The sequence below is a fragment of the Aristolochia californica genome, unplaced genomic scaffold (assembly GCF_029961685.1).
Source record: "Aristolochia californica isolate CCGP_79_NKW_82.1479 unplaced genomic scaffold, dmAriCali1.0.hap1 SCAF_15, whole genome shotgun sequence".
In the NCBI taxonomy this organism is placed as follows: Eukaryota; Viridiplantae; Streptophyta; class Magnoliopsida; order Piperales; family Aristolochiaceae; genus Aristolochia; species Aristolochia californica.
Window position 1 is genome coordinate 6,094,066 of NW_027181826.1, and position 15,714 is coordinate 6,109,779.

The window sequence follows — 15,714 nt, forward strand, 5'->3', positions numbered from 1 at the left end:
CTGTGAATTTCTTTACATAGTAAAGAAAATAAGTAATAATCAGAAGTCTAGAAGCAAAAAGTTAAAAGTTTTAAATTACATACAAGGGGACTCCATGGTTTAAGTCATGGAGAAAAATACATTGAAAGAAATCAGAGGAATAAAAGGTTATGGACTTGATCCAAACCCACCCCCATAAGGTATATTTATAGATATCATAACTACCAATATTACAAGTATACCTTTCACCCTAAAAAGAGTGAAGAAGAGACAGAAACCGTAAACTAATTACATCATATATTCCAACACCCCCCCCCCCCCCCTCAAGCTAGGAGGTAATGGCAGTGATCCTAGCTTGAACCAAATAACATAAATGTAATAATAATCTCCTCCATCACGGTGTCCCAAGGATAAGTAGGAAACTGGACACAAACTCTCAAAAGGTAAAAATGGGTGATAAAACATAAGTCGAAACCAAACTCGAAGGATTTCAAACGAATATAGTGACAATAATCACTAAAGTGGGTAATGCTTGTCATTCACAAGACGGCGATAAAAGACCCACGGGTACCAATAAAAAGTCTCAATGGACTTAAAACACCCATATGGATAAAGAGACAACCAAAGCAATGCGGGTTGGCCAATAAGGGTAAGTAAGAGTCAAATAAAGGATGGTAGGAGAAGGCTGCCAAAGGGTAATGGGTAATGGGTAAAGAGAAAATATGATGCTAAGGCCACCATGTGATTTATTTTTCTAAGAAATTCAAAATATGCATCAAACAAACCAATGCCAACAACAGTCAGGAAATAATGAACCCAAGGCCAGCAACCGAGGAGTTCTTCAGAAATAATGTCTCAATCAAATAGACACAATAGCAACAACGGAAATGGGCCAATGCCCAGATAACATGCACCATATGTGTAGTAGTAGAGTAGCGGATAACCGGTAAGTAATATAATGTCTCAATCAAAAGACATAATAGCCGCAGCGGAAATGGGTCGATGCCAAAATAACATGCACCATATGTGCAATTTTATAGGAGCGGATAATTGATTAATAATAGAGGTCCTTAAGAATAATAAGGACACATGAAATAGTCTGCACCGAGTCCATCAGTAAAGAAGGAAGTTGCACCAAATCCGAGTAGAAATCAAAGATAATAATTCAGCCAGAGACCAAGAACCGAGTTGAACCGAGCCAAATAATAGACCAATATATCCAAGTCATGGCAGAAATATGTATAAGCTTTGGTCCAAACATGTATACCGAGGCAGAAAACATAAGTGGCCATGACTTAGTCGACTCACTGACTTGACCCAAACCGGGTTGACTCGGTTCGAGTTGGTCCGAGTTGACTCGGTCAGGAACAAAACCAGTAACTGCCCTCGGGTTGCTGGGTTTTCTCGCCCGGTCAGGGTTGCGTCAGGCGCAGAACGGGCGCCAAATTAAATTTTTCCTAACTTAGGAAAAATGTATGAACAATGGCTTCGTCTTCCTCTTCTTGGCGCCGAACACAGCGGCTTCGGATTCTAACAAACGGAATGCAGTGATCTATAGATAAGTGTGCAGGTCTGGAATCATCAATAAGTTCCTTAATGATAGGAGAATTTCTCGATATCATCGGCAACAACAAAATCGGCAAAATCGGAAAGCGTCTCCTTTCTCCCCCACAGCGCCGAACAGCTCGAAAGGTGATTCTTCTCCCACTTGCCGACACTGGAAAGGACTCGCCGGAAACATTCGCGGCTGCAGAACCGAGGACTGGCAATCAGGTTTCCGGTTTCTTCTACTACTTTTGGAGGTGTAGTGCTATTAGTGTTTTAACACGTCAAGATGAGTGTGATCGATATTCTCACTTGCGTCGACACGATCTGGCAGAAGTACGAGAAGTATGATGTCAACAAGCAGAGACAACTTAACATTGCAGGCGACGATGCATTTGCTCGTTTTAATGCATCGTCTCTATGCTTCTGTGGAAGCGGACATTGAAGCAGCTCTCCAGAAAGCAGAGACTGCTGCAGTGGAGAAAAATTGGGCGTCTGCCATAGCTATTAATGCTGAGATTCGACGTACGAAGGCTCGATTGTTGGAGGAGGTTCCGAAATTGCAGAGATTGGCGGTTAAAAAGGTTAAAGGGATTTTTGGAGATGAACTAGCTGCTCGTAATGATTTGGTTCTTGCTTTGCTTGAGAGGATTCAGTCCATACCAGATGGCACTGCCACTGGAACCAAGAAAACTGGTGGCTGGGGTGCTTCTGGTTCTCGCATAGGAATAAAGTTTGACTCAAATTCAGATGGAAGGTTTGATGACAAATTCTATCAACAAACGGAAGAGTCAAACAAATTCAGACGGAGTAAATAATCCAATGAACAGAAACATGACTTGGCAGTCTCATAACAGAGTCATCTTCTCCGGTTCCGAACAGAGCGGAAAACCAGAATAGAAACCGGACAACGCAGCAGAAGCTTTAATTTATGACTTTCCACAATAATATCCAGAATAACAACAGCGTGTTCCTGATTTATAGCAACGTGAAATATTGCCAGCAGAAAGCCGTGCAGATTCAGCCGATATACTGATCGATCAAGCCACCATATTCTGCCAACCAAGACCAGATATGCTTCGGAAAAAATATGCCAGCAAACAGACGAGCATTAGAAGATAATAAGCAGCAGCAAATTCCCATCTCATCAACGCAAATATTCCCTCAAATAACTCCCGAAATTAACAGAAACAGGAAACAAGAGAAGATGAAGAAACCGAGATGAAACCAGCAACTTCCCATCTGCCAAATTATCAACCGTAATACCACGGAGAAGCAAGTAAAACTAGCAGTGATATCCCGGAAAAGCAGCAACGAAATAACAACAAAGGAAACTTTCTGATCAATGATAAACTCCCGTCAGCGGAAGAACAACAATGCCAAATGATCAGAACAAAAATATTTTATTGAATTTCTGGCAGATGTTACCAGAAATACGCATTAGCAGAAATGTAGTTCCAGTAACAATGAAAAAAAAAGTAATACGAGCAAAGAAGGAAAAAATAAAAATGGTTTTTTTTTTTCTAGAACACCATAGATGTGAGTCTTGAAAATCAAAGCTCTGATACCATGTTGATTTTCAGGACTCCATGGTTTAGGTCATGGAGAAAAAGACATTGAAAGAAAATAGAGGAATAAAAGGTTATGGACTCGATCCAAACCCTCCCCCATAAGGTATATTTATAGATATCATAACTACCAATATTACAAGTATACTCTTCACCCTGATAAGAGTGAAGAAGAGACAGAAACCGAAAACTAATTATATCAGTGCCACCCTAATTACATCATATATTCCAACAAGAAACAACAGTTATTTTCTTTACATAGTAAAGAAAATAAGTAATAATCAGAGGTCTAGAAGCAAAAAGTTAAAAGTTTTAAATTACATACAAGGTCAATGTCTCATAATTTATAACATACCTCCACCCCTGATTCACTCCTTCTCTTCTTGCCTCTGCCTCCTGCAAGCCATAAATAAAAGCATGAAGCATGCCAGTAAGGTCCATCTTACTTTGAACTTGAAACCTAGCAAAACTACAAGAAAACTCAAGGAGCAGCATACACGCATTACTGATTATTCCTAACAATGAAATTCAGTAAAATACTAACTAAAGACCCAAATCTTACACAACTAGATCTCAACAATTCACTAAGTAAGCAAATTGGTATATAGCTAAAGAGAATTAAAAATTTATCAAAGTCTTTTCACTAAGAAACTCCTTTTGAAAAGATCTAAATTTTGTACACAAGAAGACACTCCAGTTATCGGCATTCCTCCCCTTCACCAAATACCCCATAGTTTCATTTGATCACTACGCTACTATAAGATGCTTCAGTAATGGTAACCTGCTAACAAAGCCATCCCTAAGCACAAATAAGTAGACTCAAACAACATTGGATAGAAGATGGCATACTTATAATTAGCTCCTCTTCATTCTCAATAAAAACTTTTTCGACATGTTCAAAGAGGAACAGATGTTTTTGCATTTGGTGAGCAGTTACATTAAAACAGAAACAAACAAAAAAAACATGTTTTTTATCTTTTGGGCATGGGACATATGTTAAGCTTAGAATATTAGCAAATACACATGCACAGCCCTAAGACACCTCAAACACCTTTGAGGGTTGAGACCTCAAAATCTATAAACGCCCAAAGTTCAAGGTAATAGGTAGCCTGTCAAACAGTTGTTATCTATAAACCACTAAAATTCAAGGTAAAAGGTAGCCTGTTGACCAGTTCTTAATTACCTAAGAACGTGAAGACTTCCTCTTCCATAGAAAAATAAATAAATAAATAAATTAAAAAATAATAATTATAATAATAAAGAGTTCAAACCCAGTAACCCAGGCCAAGTCGACTCAAAGGAGTTCAAACCCAGTAATAGTTTCATTTCTACTTGCAGTTCCTGCATTAAAAATGACAATTCCAAATTATACAGGAAATCTCCTATTGTACTAATATTTTTTATAAAAAAAATTCTATGGACAAATGGATAGAATGGGATGAAACTGATGGAAATTGATGGGATGATGGAAAATTCTAGGGATGACGGATGCATGAATGCACCAAAGTGATTCACTTTAGGCTGAAATCACATCTTCAATGGCTTTTCGGATGGAACCCAACCTCCTCATGAAGAATGCTTTATAAAGCAAGGCTGGAAAGGCTTATTGCTCAACCATATAAACCAATAACACTTCTTAACACTATTAAGATTGAGTCCGATTCCACCCCAAAATAACTAGCCACTGGTGGGGCCACCAGTATGCCCATCGGGCCCCAATGGACCCACCATTTATGGTTGAAATTATTTTTATTTTTATCTTTCCTGATTTTATTGGATTTGATCAGATAGTTATCTTATCAATTTTGAATTTAAATTTTCAATTTTAACTTTAGTTTATCTTTTCTGATTTTATTAGATTTTGGCTGCCAAGAATATCACCCTGCCATGGATGACTTTAATAATTTTATTGATAATTGTGGGCTCCAAGAGATTCCCCTTAGAGGATGTGCAATTACCTACTAATGATAAAATTCTACCAATTTTGTGAAGTTGGACAGATTTCTTGCTTCTATAGATTGGCTTCTTAGCTTCCCAAAAGTGTCGGACTCCTCACACCCAAGACCCACCTCAAACCATCTGTTGATTATATTAAACTTCTACCCCCGAAAGGTAGGGCCCTCGCCCCTTTCAATTCAATAGCTATTGGCTCCAAGTTGACAGCTTTGTCCAAAAACTTGAGGATTGCTGGGCCAATCTCTTGGTGGAGGGAAATCAAGGCTTCAAAATCTCTAGGAAATTGAAACTCTTGAAGGAGCTCATTACGTAGTGAGTGAAGGTCCATCTTGGCAAACCCTCTTCCATATCCATGAACTGGATTAAATTGCTAAAGCCCATGATCTTAGCTCTGATGAGGTCATCTCTCTAAACTCTTTTAGAACCCAACTTTAATCTCTTTCTTTTCATGAATGTTTTTGAACTATATGTAAAGGGTATTTTAGTCATTTTACCTTCCTTGTATTATCCCTCAAGAGTAGGAAAAAATTAGCTTTGCATGGAAATTATATGGTTCAATTTTCAGTTTTTTTATGTTCAATTTTCAGTTTTTTATGTCATGTAATCGGGGAGATAAAGAGTTGACTTAGGGGGTATTTCTATCCATGTATCTTATTTTACACTTAAGTGATATTTAATACAGGAGGTTGATGTGACCTCTCTACAAGTGACAGAACTGCCACATTCTCTTCCTCTCTCTCTCTCGTGCCTTTCTTTTCTCTTCTTTCTCTTTCTTCTTAACTATACATTTTTACAAGTGTATTTATTGAAAGTAGCGAGCCCTTTTTAAAAGGCTCAAGGAGGGGATTAACAACACAAAATTTTTCCATGCCAACACCTGTTCTCACTGGTGGTCTAATAAAATCGCTTCCCTCACAATAAACTGAAAAGTGAATCTAGATAAGAACACCATTGCTAACGAGTTTGTGAGGTTTTTCACAGGTCTTTATAAACAAGATGTCATTATTCAGTCATCCCCTAGATCCTTGTCTTTCCAAAGATTGTCTCAAACGGATAGTGTTAATCTAAAAGTCCTTTTCCCTTGAGGAAACCGAGAAGTGATCACTTCCCTTTCCTTGGATAAAGCCCTAGGACCCAACAGATTTAATGTGGTATTCTTAAAGACTGGGTGACACTTCCTCAAGAGTGATTCAGAGGCACATTTCTTGGAATTCTATGATAAGGGCATACCACAGGTAAAGCAATTGGAGCTTCCTTTCATTGTTCTTGTTCCAAAAACATGTCGAGCGTAAACCTCGTCAAATGTCAAGCCAACTAGTCTCCTTACAATGCATGCAAAGGTTCCAGCTGACCGACTAAGTTGTGTTCACCGTTATTAACCCCAGCCAATGCACTTTCATTAAGGGGCAGCAAATCTTGAATGTGCCTCTTGTGGCTCATGACATGGTGAATTTCTTTCATAAGCACAAACTTCAAAGAGTGCTCATAATGATTGCTCTAGAGAAAAAGTTTGATTGCATGAGCTGGAATTTCATGGATTTCATTATGTTAAGGATGGGTTTTGGGAGAAGATGAATGACATGCATACGAACTGCATTTCGTTAGCAATGTTCTCGATCCTCATAAATGAGGTGGCAAATGGATACTTCAAAGGTTCGAGGGACATTTTGAGAATGCTATTCAACTTAGTGAATGAAGCACTTTCAAGACTAATAATTGCTTCTAGGGATTTCAATTGGCTGAACAAGATCCATGACAACCCGGAACTTGATATTCCCATCCTCCCATTCGCCAATGATACGCTTAGTTTTAGTTAGTGTTAAGTTGTGGAGCCTAATCAATGTCTTACGCTGAGTCGGTACATAGGTCGACATTCGTGGTAAGCTTGTCGTGGGGGTTGGAAGGGGGGCGGGGAGCCCCCATCCCCGAGGGTGTGGGGGCTCTGCCCCCGCCAAATCCACGATATATTGATTATTGTTTCATTAAGGGTAGTTTGGGGATTTCACACTTGTAATCCGGTTGCCCTAATTTTCTCTTTATATTTGGGGGCATCATTGTTAGGGTTTTATCAACCAAAGTATTATCATCGGAGCATCACCAGTTGCGGCCGAGAGAGGTTAGAGAAAAAAGTGTGTGCAATTTCTCTTGTAAATCGTTTCATCTTCATAGTGGATTACTGCAACGGCAAAAAACAAGACGTAGTCTCACCTTGAGGCGAACCTATATAAATCTTGTTTGTTCTCGTGTTTGTTTTTTATTTCTTCCGCGTTTATTATTATTGCTCTCATTAGTTTGGAATTAGGGCGTCTAATTCCTAACATTCGAAACCTCAAAGCCATTCTTTCCATATACAAAATCATGACGGGTATTAGAATGAATCGGCCATTTATGGGATCCATGTTCCTCATGAAGAGTTTAAGATGATGTTGACCTGCTAGGCTGCCAAGTATCTCAATTACTGGCCTAGTACCTTGGTCTCCCTCTCTCTTTCAAGCAACCAGCCTTTGGGCCCCTATCCTTGAGAAGCTTGACCTCGCCTCTCCACTTGGAAAGGAAGGCACCTTCCGAAGGCTGGCTGTCTCACATTAATCAAGTCACCCAAACCAGACTTATCCTACACTATCCCTCTCTCTCCTTAAGTTTCCAAACAGCATTGTTAAAGAAAATTGAAGCAGTTAAGAGACGTTTCTTATGGAGAGGATCTGCAAATGCTTTTAAATATGACCTGACAAAGTGGGATGATGTGTGCATGCCAAGATCAAGGGTGGGTTTAGTGATAAGAAGGTAAAAAACATGAATGAGGCTATTCTTGCAAAGTGGCTATGGAGGTATTGCACAGAGAAGAATGCAATTGGGACAAATCCTATGGTGGCAACATACAGGTATGAGAGATCTGGTTGGTTTCTTTCACTCACTTCCATTCAGTGAACCTCCCCTATTGGAAAAAAATTCTGAAGTTGTTGGCAAACTTCCAAGTGGGTATTAGATTCAGAGCTAGAACTGACAATCTGGTAAGTTAGGGTGGGGGAAGCTCCTTTGGCTGAAACTTACCCTACGCTCTTTGCTTTGGCCAGAAACAAGCAGTTGAAGGTGGGCTCGGTTTGCATGGGAGCAGATTGGGAACTTGCTTTGTGTAGGAATCTTCGGAATTAAGAAGCTATGACTTGCTGAGCACTCTAAAGGGCAATACATCAGAGGTTGTGAGGAGCATCTCGTCGTTCAGAAATGAGAGAAGACTGATTTCTTTTTTTTTTTATATGGAAAAAAAATTGTTTGCTAAAAAATAAAATAAATAAAAAAGGAGAAGAATGATTTCTTATCAGTGGCATCTTGCCTCAGCAACAGATGGTACTCTTGCTCTCAACCAAATAATTCTGCTTGATTGGCTTGGCAGCTACTGGGAGCGCCCAAAGTGACCTTTCTAGCTTGAAGTGCACTTAAGAATCTTACAACAACCTACACAAGTCAACACTCTTTGTGGGTTTGTGGAGGGTTGGAGGAAACTGTCAACCACCTTTTGTTGCAGTGTTTTTTCATTTGCACCGGTGTGAAAGTTAGCTGCTGCAATTCTTTAATATGAGTACATGTTTTCCAGGTTCCTTTAGTGATTTCATCTGGCAGAATGTCCACCTTCCTCCTCCCAAATATGGTAAAACTATATGGAAGACCAATCTGGCGGACCCCCCCCCCCCCCCCTGCCCCACAAAGTCATGGAAAAACATTACACGTCTCACCCTCTCATGGGAGGATTTTGGGCAGTTTACCAGTACTTTCTGTCAAAATAATGAAATAAAGAAAATTATGAGAGAGGAAGAAAGGGGGCAGCAGCAAGAGAGCAAAGACTCTCGTGATTCGGGTTCTAGTTGACCCCTAATCCATACTTATAGCTTAAATATAGGTAAAGACTATAATACCCTAACGTACTTAAACTCACTAGAACCCTTGTAACTCCTACATTACACCTCATAATTACATGAAACTTGAGTTATATAAACTCTCGAACATACTGAATAAGATAAGACTATACTTAGGAGGTGTAGACATTGAAAAATTACCGAACTACCCTTTACAATTTTTCTAACACTCCCCCTCAAGCTGGAGCAAAAATATCCATAAGCTACAACTCATTACACAAGCTCCCAAACTCATGTTTTCCCAATGCCTTGGTAAACATATCAACAATCTAGTCACCGGATCGAATATAGGGAGTGCTCACATCCTTATTCATAACTGCATCTCTAACAAAATGACAATCCACGTCTATATGCTTGGTTCTTTTGTGAAAAATTGGATTTCCAGCAACGAAAATAGTTGTTTGATTGTCACAGTACATAGTCATGGGTCCATTCCTCTATGGATTCAACTCTTGTATAACTAATCTCACCCACATCAATTCACAAACTATATGTGTTATAGCTCTATGATCAACTTCAGCAGTAGAACAGGCCACCACATTTTGTTTCTTACTTCTCCAACTTATTAAGTTTCCACACAAGAACACACAGTAGCCAGTAGTTGACTTCCTATACAGTCTAGACCCTACATAGTATGTACACCTCTATCTTAAAGGTGATCATGAGGTTTAAAGAATAGCCTCATTCCACGAGAGCCCATTAGATATCTTAATATTCTCTAAGCAGCTTCAAGATGTATTTTCAGTAGACGATCCATGAATTGGTTGACCACACAGACTGAGAATGAGATGTGAAGATGGGTAACTGTAGCATAGATCAATCTCCAACTAACCAGCGATACACAATCTTATCCATGAGTTCATCATTGTTCTCCCTATGAAGATCATGACCAACTTCCATATGTGTATCTACTGGTTTCACTTCTAATATACCATACTCCAGTAACATATCAGTGATATATTTTCTCTGAGTGAACACGAGTCATGCCTTGCTTTGGGCTACTTTTATGCCAAGAAAGTACTTCTCCTTTCTATCTCTTCTAGACAGAATGATATCATCCACATACACTAGCAAGACAACAACACCAAATGATCTCTTCCTTGTAAATAGAGAATGGTCACAGTGAATCCATAAAACATAACCACTTGGCTGAAATTTTCATACCGTGTCCTCGGACTCTAAGTCTATAGATTGCATGTTTGAGTCGGCATGCTTTTTGAATCTCCCTCTAAGCAGCATACCTAGGAGGTTGCTCCATATACACCTCTTCATTGATATCACCATCCAAAAAAGCATTTTTTATCTCAAACTGAAACAATGGTCAATCTTGGTTAACAATAATGGAAACAAGAATGTGTACCGAAGATCAACGAGCCACAAGTGAAAAAGTCTCTGTTAAATTGGGTCGAAGGCCTTATCCTAAAATGACTAGCCACTTAGGAAACCTCTTCTATCAACTAATAAATGCACGATCTTTATACTCACTAATGTATGTGGGACTACCCTTAACACTCCCCCTCACGTGGTGGCACGTGGATAATTTGGGTAGAGGCCCTCACGTGGTGGCACGTGGATAATTTGGGTAGAGGCCCTCACGTGGTGGCATGTGGATAATTTGGGTGGATGCCCACATATGAAAACCTTGCTCTGATACCATGTTAAATTGGGTTGTAAGCCTTATCCTAAAATGACTGGCCACTTAGGAAACCTCTTCTGTCAACTAATAAATGCACGATCTTTATACTCACTAATGTATGTGGGACTATCCTTAACAGTCTCAAATACATCCATGCCATATGTTTGTGTATACCCTTTCGCTACCAGTAGGTCCTTATATCGTTCAATTGAACCACTTGCCCAGTATTTGATGGTGTATACCCAGCGTCAACCAACAAAAATAGCTTCAGAGGGTCATTCATATAACACCCATGTTCCTCTATCACATAATGCATTCATTTCAGAATTCATAGCTTCTTTCCACTGAGGGGATAACAGGGCCTCCAACACAAAAGAAGGAACAATGCACGAAGACAAGGACAAGGCAAATTTTTTGTATTGGTAAGGCAAGAGTCAAATGAGACAAATGGGTGTCCAGTAGACTTATATACACCTTTTCGAAGAGTTATAGGAAGGTCCAAGTCACTTACCTCAAGATCAACAAAAGAGGAAGATTTTGGATTCAGCGAGAGAGAGAAAGCTAGTGTCGGGCGCGTGAGAGTGTATCTTCTACGATACACCTGTAGTGGTTTTTCAACAGTACCAACTAGTGAGTGGGTAGGACTATCCTCTATAGGAGCAACAACTTCCAAATGTGGAGAAGGAGAAGTAACTCTGACATCAGTAGGAAAGAAGGAAAGATTTCAAAGAAAGTCACATCAACGGATACAAACTTGTTCCTAGTGGAAGGACAAAAACGCTTGTATCCCTTCTATGTACGAGATTATCCTACGAAAACACACTTCATAACATCGGGAGACAACTTATCAGTGGTCGAACCAAACACATGCAAAACATACACACCCAAACACTAGTGGAGTCAAGGCATATAGAGAAACTTAGGGCATGAGCAGTTAGATGGAAATTTTTCCACCAAAGACCAAAGATGGCATTCTGTTAATAAGAAAACATGCAGTCAGGACTGCATCACCCCAATACCGTTTGGGAAGATTCATACTAAGAAGCATAGTGCAAACAACTTCCAACAAGTGATGATTTTTACATTCAGCTATCACATTCTTTTGAGTGAACACACAAGAAGACTAATGAATAATTCCATGATTTTGGCAAAACATATCAAACTTGTGATCCATGTACTCTAAGCCATATGAATGTGTGAATGACACGAAAAGATGCATTACACTAAGTCTTTATTTTATTGTAAAAAATTTGAAATACAGTAAATACTTCAGATCTCTCCATAGGAAATATACTAAAGTACATCTACTGAAATCATCAATAAAGGAAAGAAAATACTTATGACCAAAGACACTTGACACGGGACATGGTCCTTATACATCTAATTAAACAATATCAAATAAACTTGTGCTTCTTGTTTTGCTCAAGGGGAACATAGTTCAGTGACGCTTGCCCAATTAACATGAGTCACACTGAAAGATAAACTAGAAGGAAAATCAAGAAATAGCCAAATCAACTATGTTGGAGATGGATATTCTAACTATAGGTGCAACTAGAGTAGGGATATTGCAGTATGTAGAGCATGTAACAGAAGTTGTAAGTGGATAAAAAGTTATTGAGCAGTTCATGGACTTAGTAATCTGACATACTGACAACAAGTTACATGGAAGTTTAGGGACAAGTAACACTCTATGGTGACATAAAAGGGGTAGGGACTAGTGTACCCATTCCCTAAACTAATTACATTGACCCATCAGCTAATGTAATAAACTTGACATCCGGAGACTCTTTAAATTAGAAAACAAGGAAGGCATACCTAACACGAGTTGTGGCTCCTGAATCCAGAACCCAAGTAGAAAAGGGACGCACATGTAGAGTAGACGTACTTGAACTGGCTAAAGTGGCAATGGGAAGTGAAGGAGGAGCTACGGATGCTATAACAGAAGGAGCAACAACCAATTGTACCATGTGCTAAGCTAGCTGCTGCATCTCATCAGGTGCACCCAGCACAATATTCAAAATGGGTCTAGTATATGGTTCTATATGTTCATGGACAAGAGATTTTTCACAGGTCAGCTTCCCAAACTTAATCCAACACTTGTCAAAGAAGTGATTCGACCGATCACAATGGACACACTTCCTATCAGGTCTGGTATCACCTCGACCTCTTCCAGTGCCTGAATTGTCTCTACCTTTGCCCATAATAAATGCACCATGTCCTCTAGCAGGTTATAAGTTGCCCACAATATTAAGGGCTGATATGTCAACATGCTTAATCTCCTTGTGTCCTTTGGATATAACTGTGTTTTCAGCTCTCATGACCTTGTTAAACGCAGTAGACAAGGACAAAATTTCATCCGAGGCCAGCAGTTGTGCTTTAATGCATCTAATTCTGGTCCCAAAGCATCCAGAAATTTAGCTACATGCAGTTGTCCCTGTTGTTTCCTCGTCTCCGTTTCATATATAGAAAATGGGTGGAAAACACGTATCTACTGTAGGACCAAGCAACTCACAATAATACTTTGCAACTGAACAATCACCCATTTGAGACTAAACAATCTAATATACAGCTCATGCACACGAGATAAATTGCTCTCATGAACGTACAATGCTTCTAGAGATACCCACATTTCCTTTAGCTATTTCACAATTCATAATTTGATTTCGTAATTTTGAATCATATTGTTGATTAGCCAGGTCATGACCTAACTATCATTTGCTTCCCAATCATCATCAATTGGGACTAGTGGATCATCCCTAATGAATTTTGACTTCCAATTGGCCTTGATGTAAATTGCAATGAACTTGACCAACTTAGATAGTTCTTTCCATTCAACCTTTCATAAGTAATCAAGATTGAATTCTTTCCCTCTGAAGTTAAATGATCCCTAGAGGGGATGATAATTTCACCAGAATCAACCATATAAGACTAATTATCAACTATAAACAAGCACAAATCAGCACAAAAGCCTGTGTAGATACTGTGGCCCCACTTCTCAGAAGAATTACGGTTTCCTCAATTGAAATACCAATCTGCCCTAAAATCCTAAACCCCTCACAGCTGAAGGTAAGTTTAGGGCTGACATCAGCCAACCCAGTGATGACGTAAGCAAGCTGAGCCCAGCAATGGTCTGCACAGCAGGTAGATGGGAGAAAATCCCAAGAAACAACCCCTTAAGGGCACTAACCAATCATTGGGCAGCTCAAAGGGCAGCAAAAACTAATAACCCCAGAGTTATGGCAGGGAAAGAGAGCAAAAAATTTGATTTTTAACAACCAGTAGCAATCTAACCTTGCTTCTCCCTTGTGAGAGGTGGTTGGCTTCAATGGAGTAGAGAGGAAAGCTTCACGTGTTTGTAACCAGGCCTTACTGCTCTAATACCATGTCAAAATAATGAAATAAAACAGATTGAGAAAGAGGAAGGGAGAAAGAAGAGAGAGGAAGAAAGGCGGCCGCAGCAGAAGGAGAGCAAAGACTCTCGTGATTCGGATTCTGGTCGACCCTTAATCCATACTTATAGCTTAAAGATGGGTACAAAGACTATAATACCCTCACTCCCTTAAACACACTTGAACCATTATAACTCCTACGTTACACCTCCTAATTATATGAAACTTGAGCTACATAAACTCTCAAACATACTGAATAAGAGAAGACTACACCTAGGAGGTCTAAACAGTGTAAAATTACCGAACTACCCTTTACAATGTTTTCTAACACTTTCATTACAAAGAAAGGTCAAAAGTGGCCGCCTTGCGGCTTTCATAGCCTCCCACCTTCAATCCATGAAGCACTTCCTCCCAGTTCAGATTAAACTTAGTTGTGGTTGCAGCAGTAAGGGAAACCTGGGCCTACCGGATTTAGGGGAGTGTATCAGGACCCTGAAGGGAAAATTTTGCTCTCCCTATACTAGCCCCACGCGCATGGCAGATTTTGTTAGCTGCAGAAATCCATGGCCTCCTCATCAGAATCTGTATTGCCCAGGATTGCGGTCTCAGCACCTTGGCTGTGGAAGGAGAATCGCAGGTTGTTATCACATGGATTAGGAACAAGGTTAACTCATCACAGAGATTCTTTGATCAGATGGAAGAGATCCTTGATGCTGTTGATTCTCCTGACATTACCTGGGCCCATACCCCTTGGAGTGTCAATGTGACAGTTGACTGCTTGGCCAATGAGGGGCTTCCTTCCCAGATCTAGCCATCAAAGACTAACATTTCTGGCTTAGGTTGAGTTTATGTATTCTAATTGTATTTTCATTCTGCTTTTGGTTATCTGTTGCTGAGTTTCTTATTTTTTAAGCTGATGTATAGAGTCATGCCTGCACCGTCAGGATGTAAGAGTGGCAGCTGCTGTACTCCCTTTCTTGCAAAGAAATTCTCTAATTGCTCTATCATCAAGAAAAAAACATTAACTGAGCAGCGTCATAGAGATCACAAGGCTGTGGTCATAGATATGACCTTTTGGTGATTCTATTCCATCTAGTTGCATTTTTCCTCAAGTTTTAGGAAAGGCAAAATGTGATATCCCCATATAATAGTCTTGCTACTTTTTAACTGTTGAATTCAGGTCATAATAGTATAATGTTTTCATTCATTTTACTATGATCAGTGTGCTTTTAACCAAAAGTCACATTAAACAAATGTGGGACATCAAGCACCAATTACACAAAATTATATTACAATTACAAAAGTGCATGAGATAACTCATGATGACTGAAACCAATCTGACCCATAGTAATCCTTGAAGCTATTTAGACACAAGATTAAAAATTTAACATAACCAACATTCCTTTGTATCTAGCCTGCTCATTTGTCCATTTCTCTTTTAATAAAACACCAATATTCAAAAAGAAAACGAAAAAGAAAAAAAAACTATGAAACTAACAGTTCATTCTCTTGGATCTTCTTAAGCTACTTTTTATATTGACCAATTCATCTTTGACAGTTAAGGTCAATTGACTAGGCTCAGCCCTTTTTACAGTGGTATTAGTACAAGATTCCTGCTCAAATGACACTAAATGCTATCTATAAAGCACCTTATTCCTCTATATAAAACCAATTTGCAATCCCTACCAAATTCCAAAAAAAAACCACCTTGTTGTAGTACTCATAAT

At 39.3% G+C, this 15,714-nt stretch overlaps 1 protein-coding gene and 1 pseudogene across 1 annotated transcript in view; one reads left to right on the plus strand and one right to left on the minus strand.

Moving 5' to 3' along the window:
* The window catches only part of LOC137951834 (protein MRG1-like), a 41,550-nt gene that overhangs the window by 13,616 nt on the left and 12,220 nt on the right, over window positions 1-15,714 (minus strand). The window contains exon 6 of the mRNA XM_068798774.1: window positions 3,448-3,488. Within this exon, the coding sequence (XP_068654875.1) occupies window positions 3,448-3,488 (41 nt within the window). The remainder of the gene's footprint in view (window positions 1-3,447; window positions 3,489-15,714) is intronic.
* On the plus strand, window positions 1,814-2,342 carry LOC137952060 (syntaxin-71-like; annotated as a pseudogene).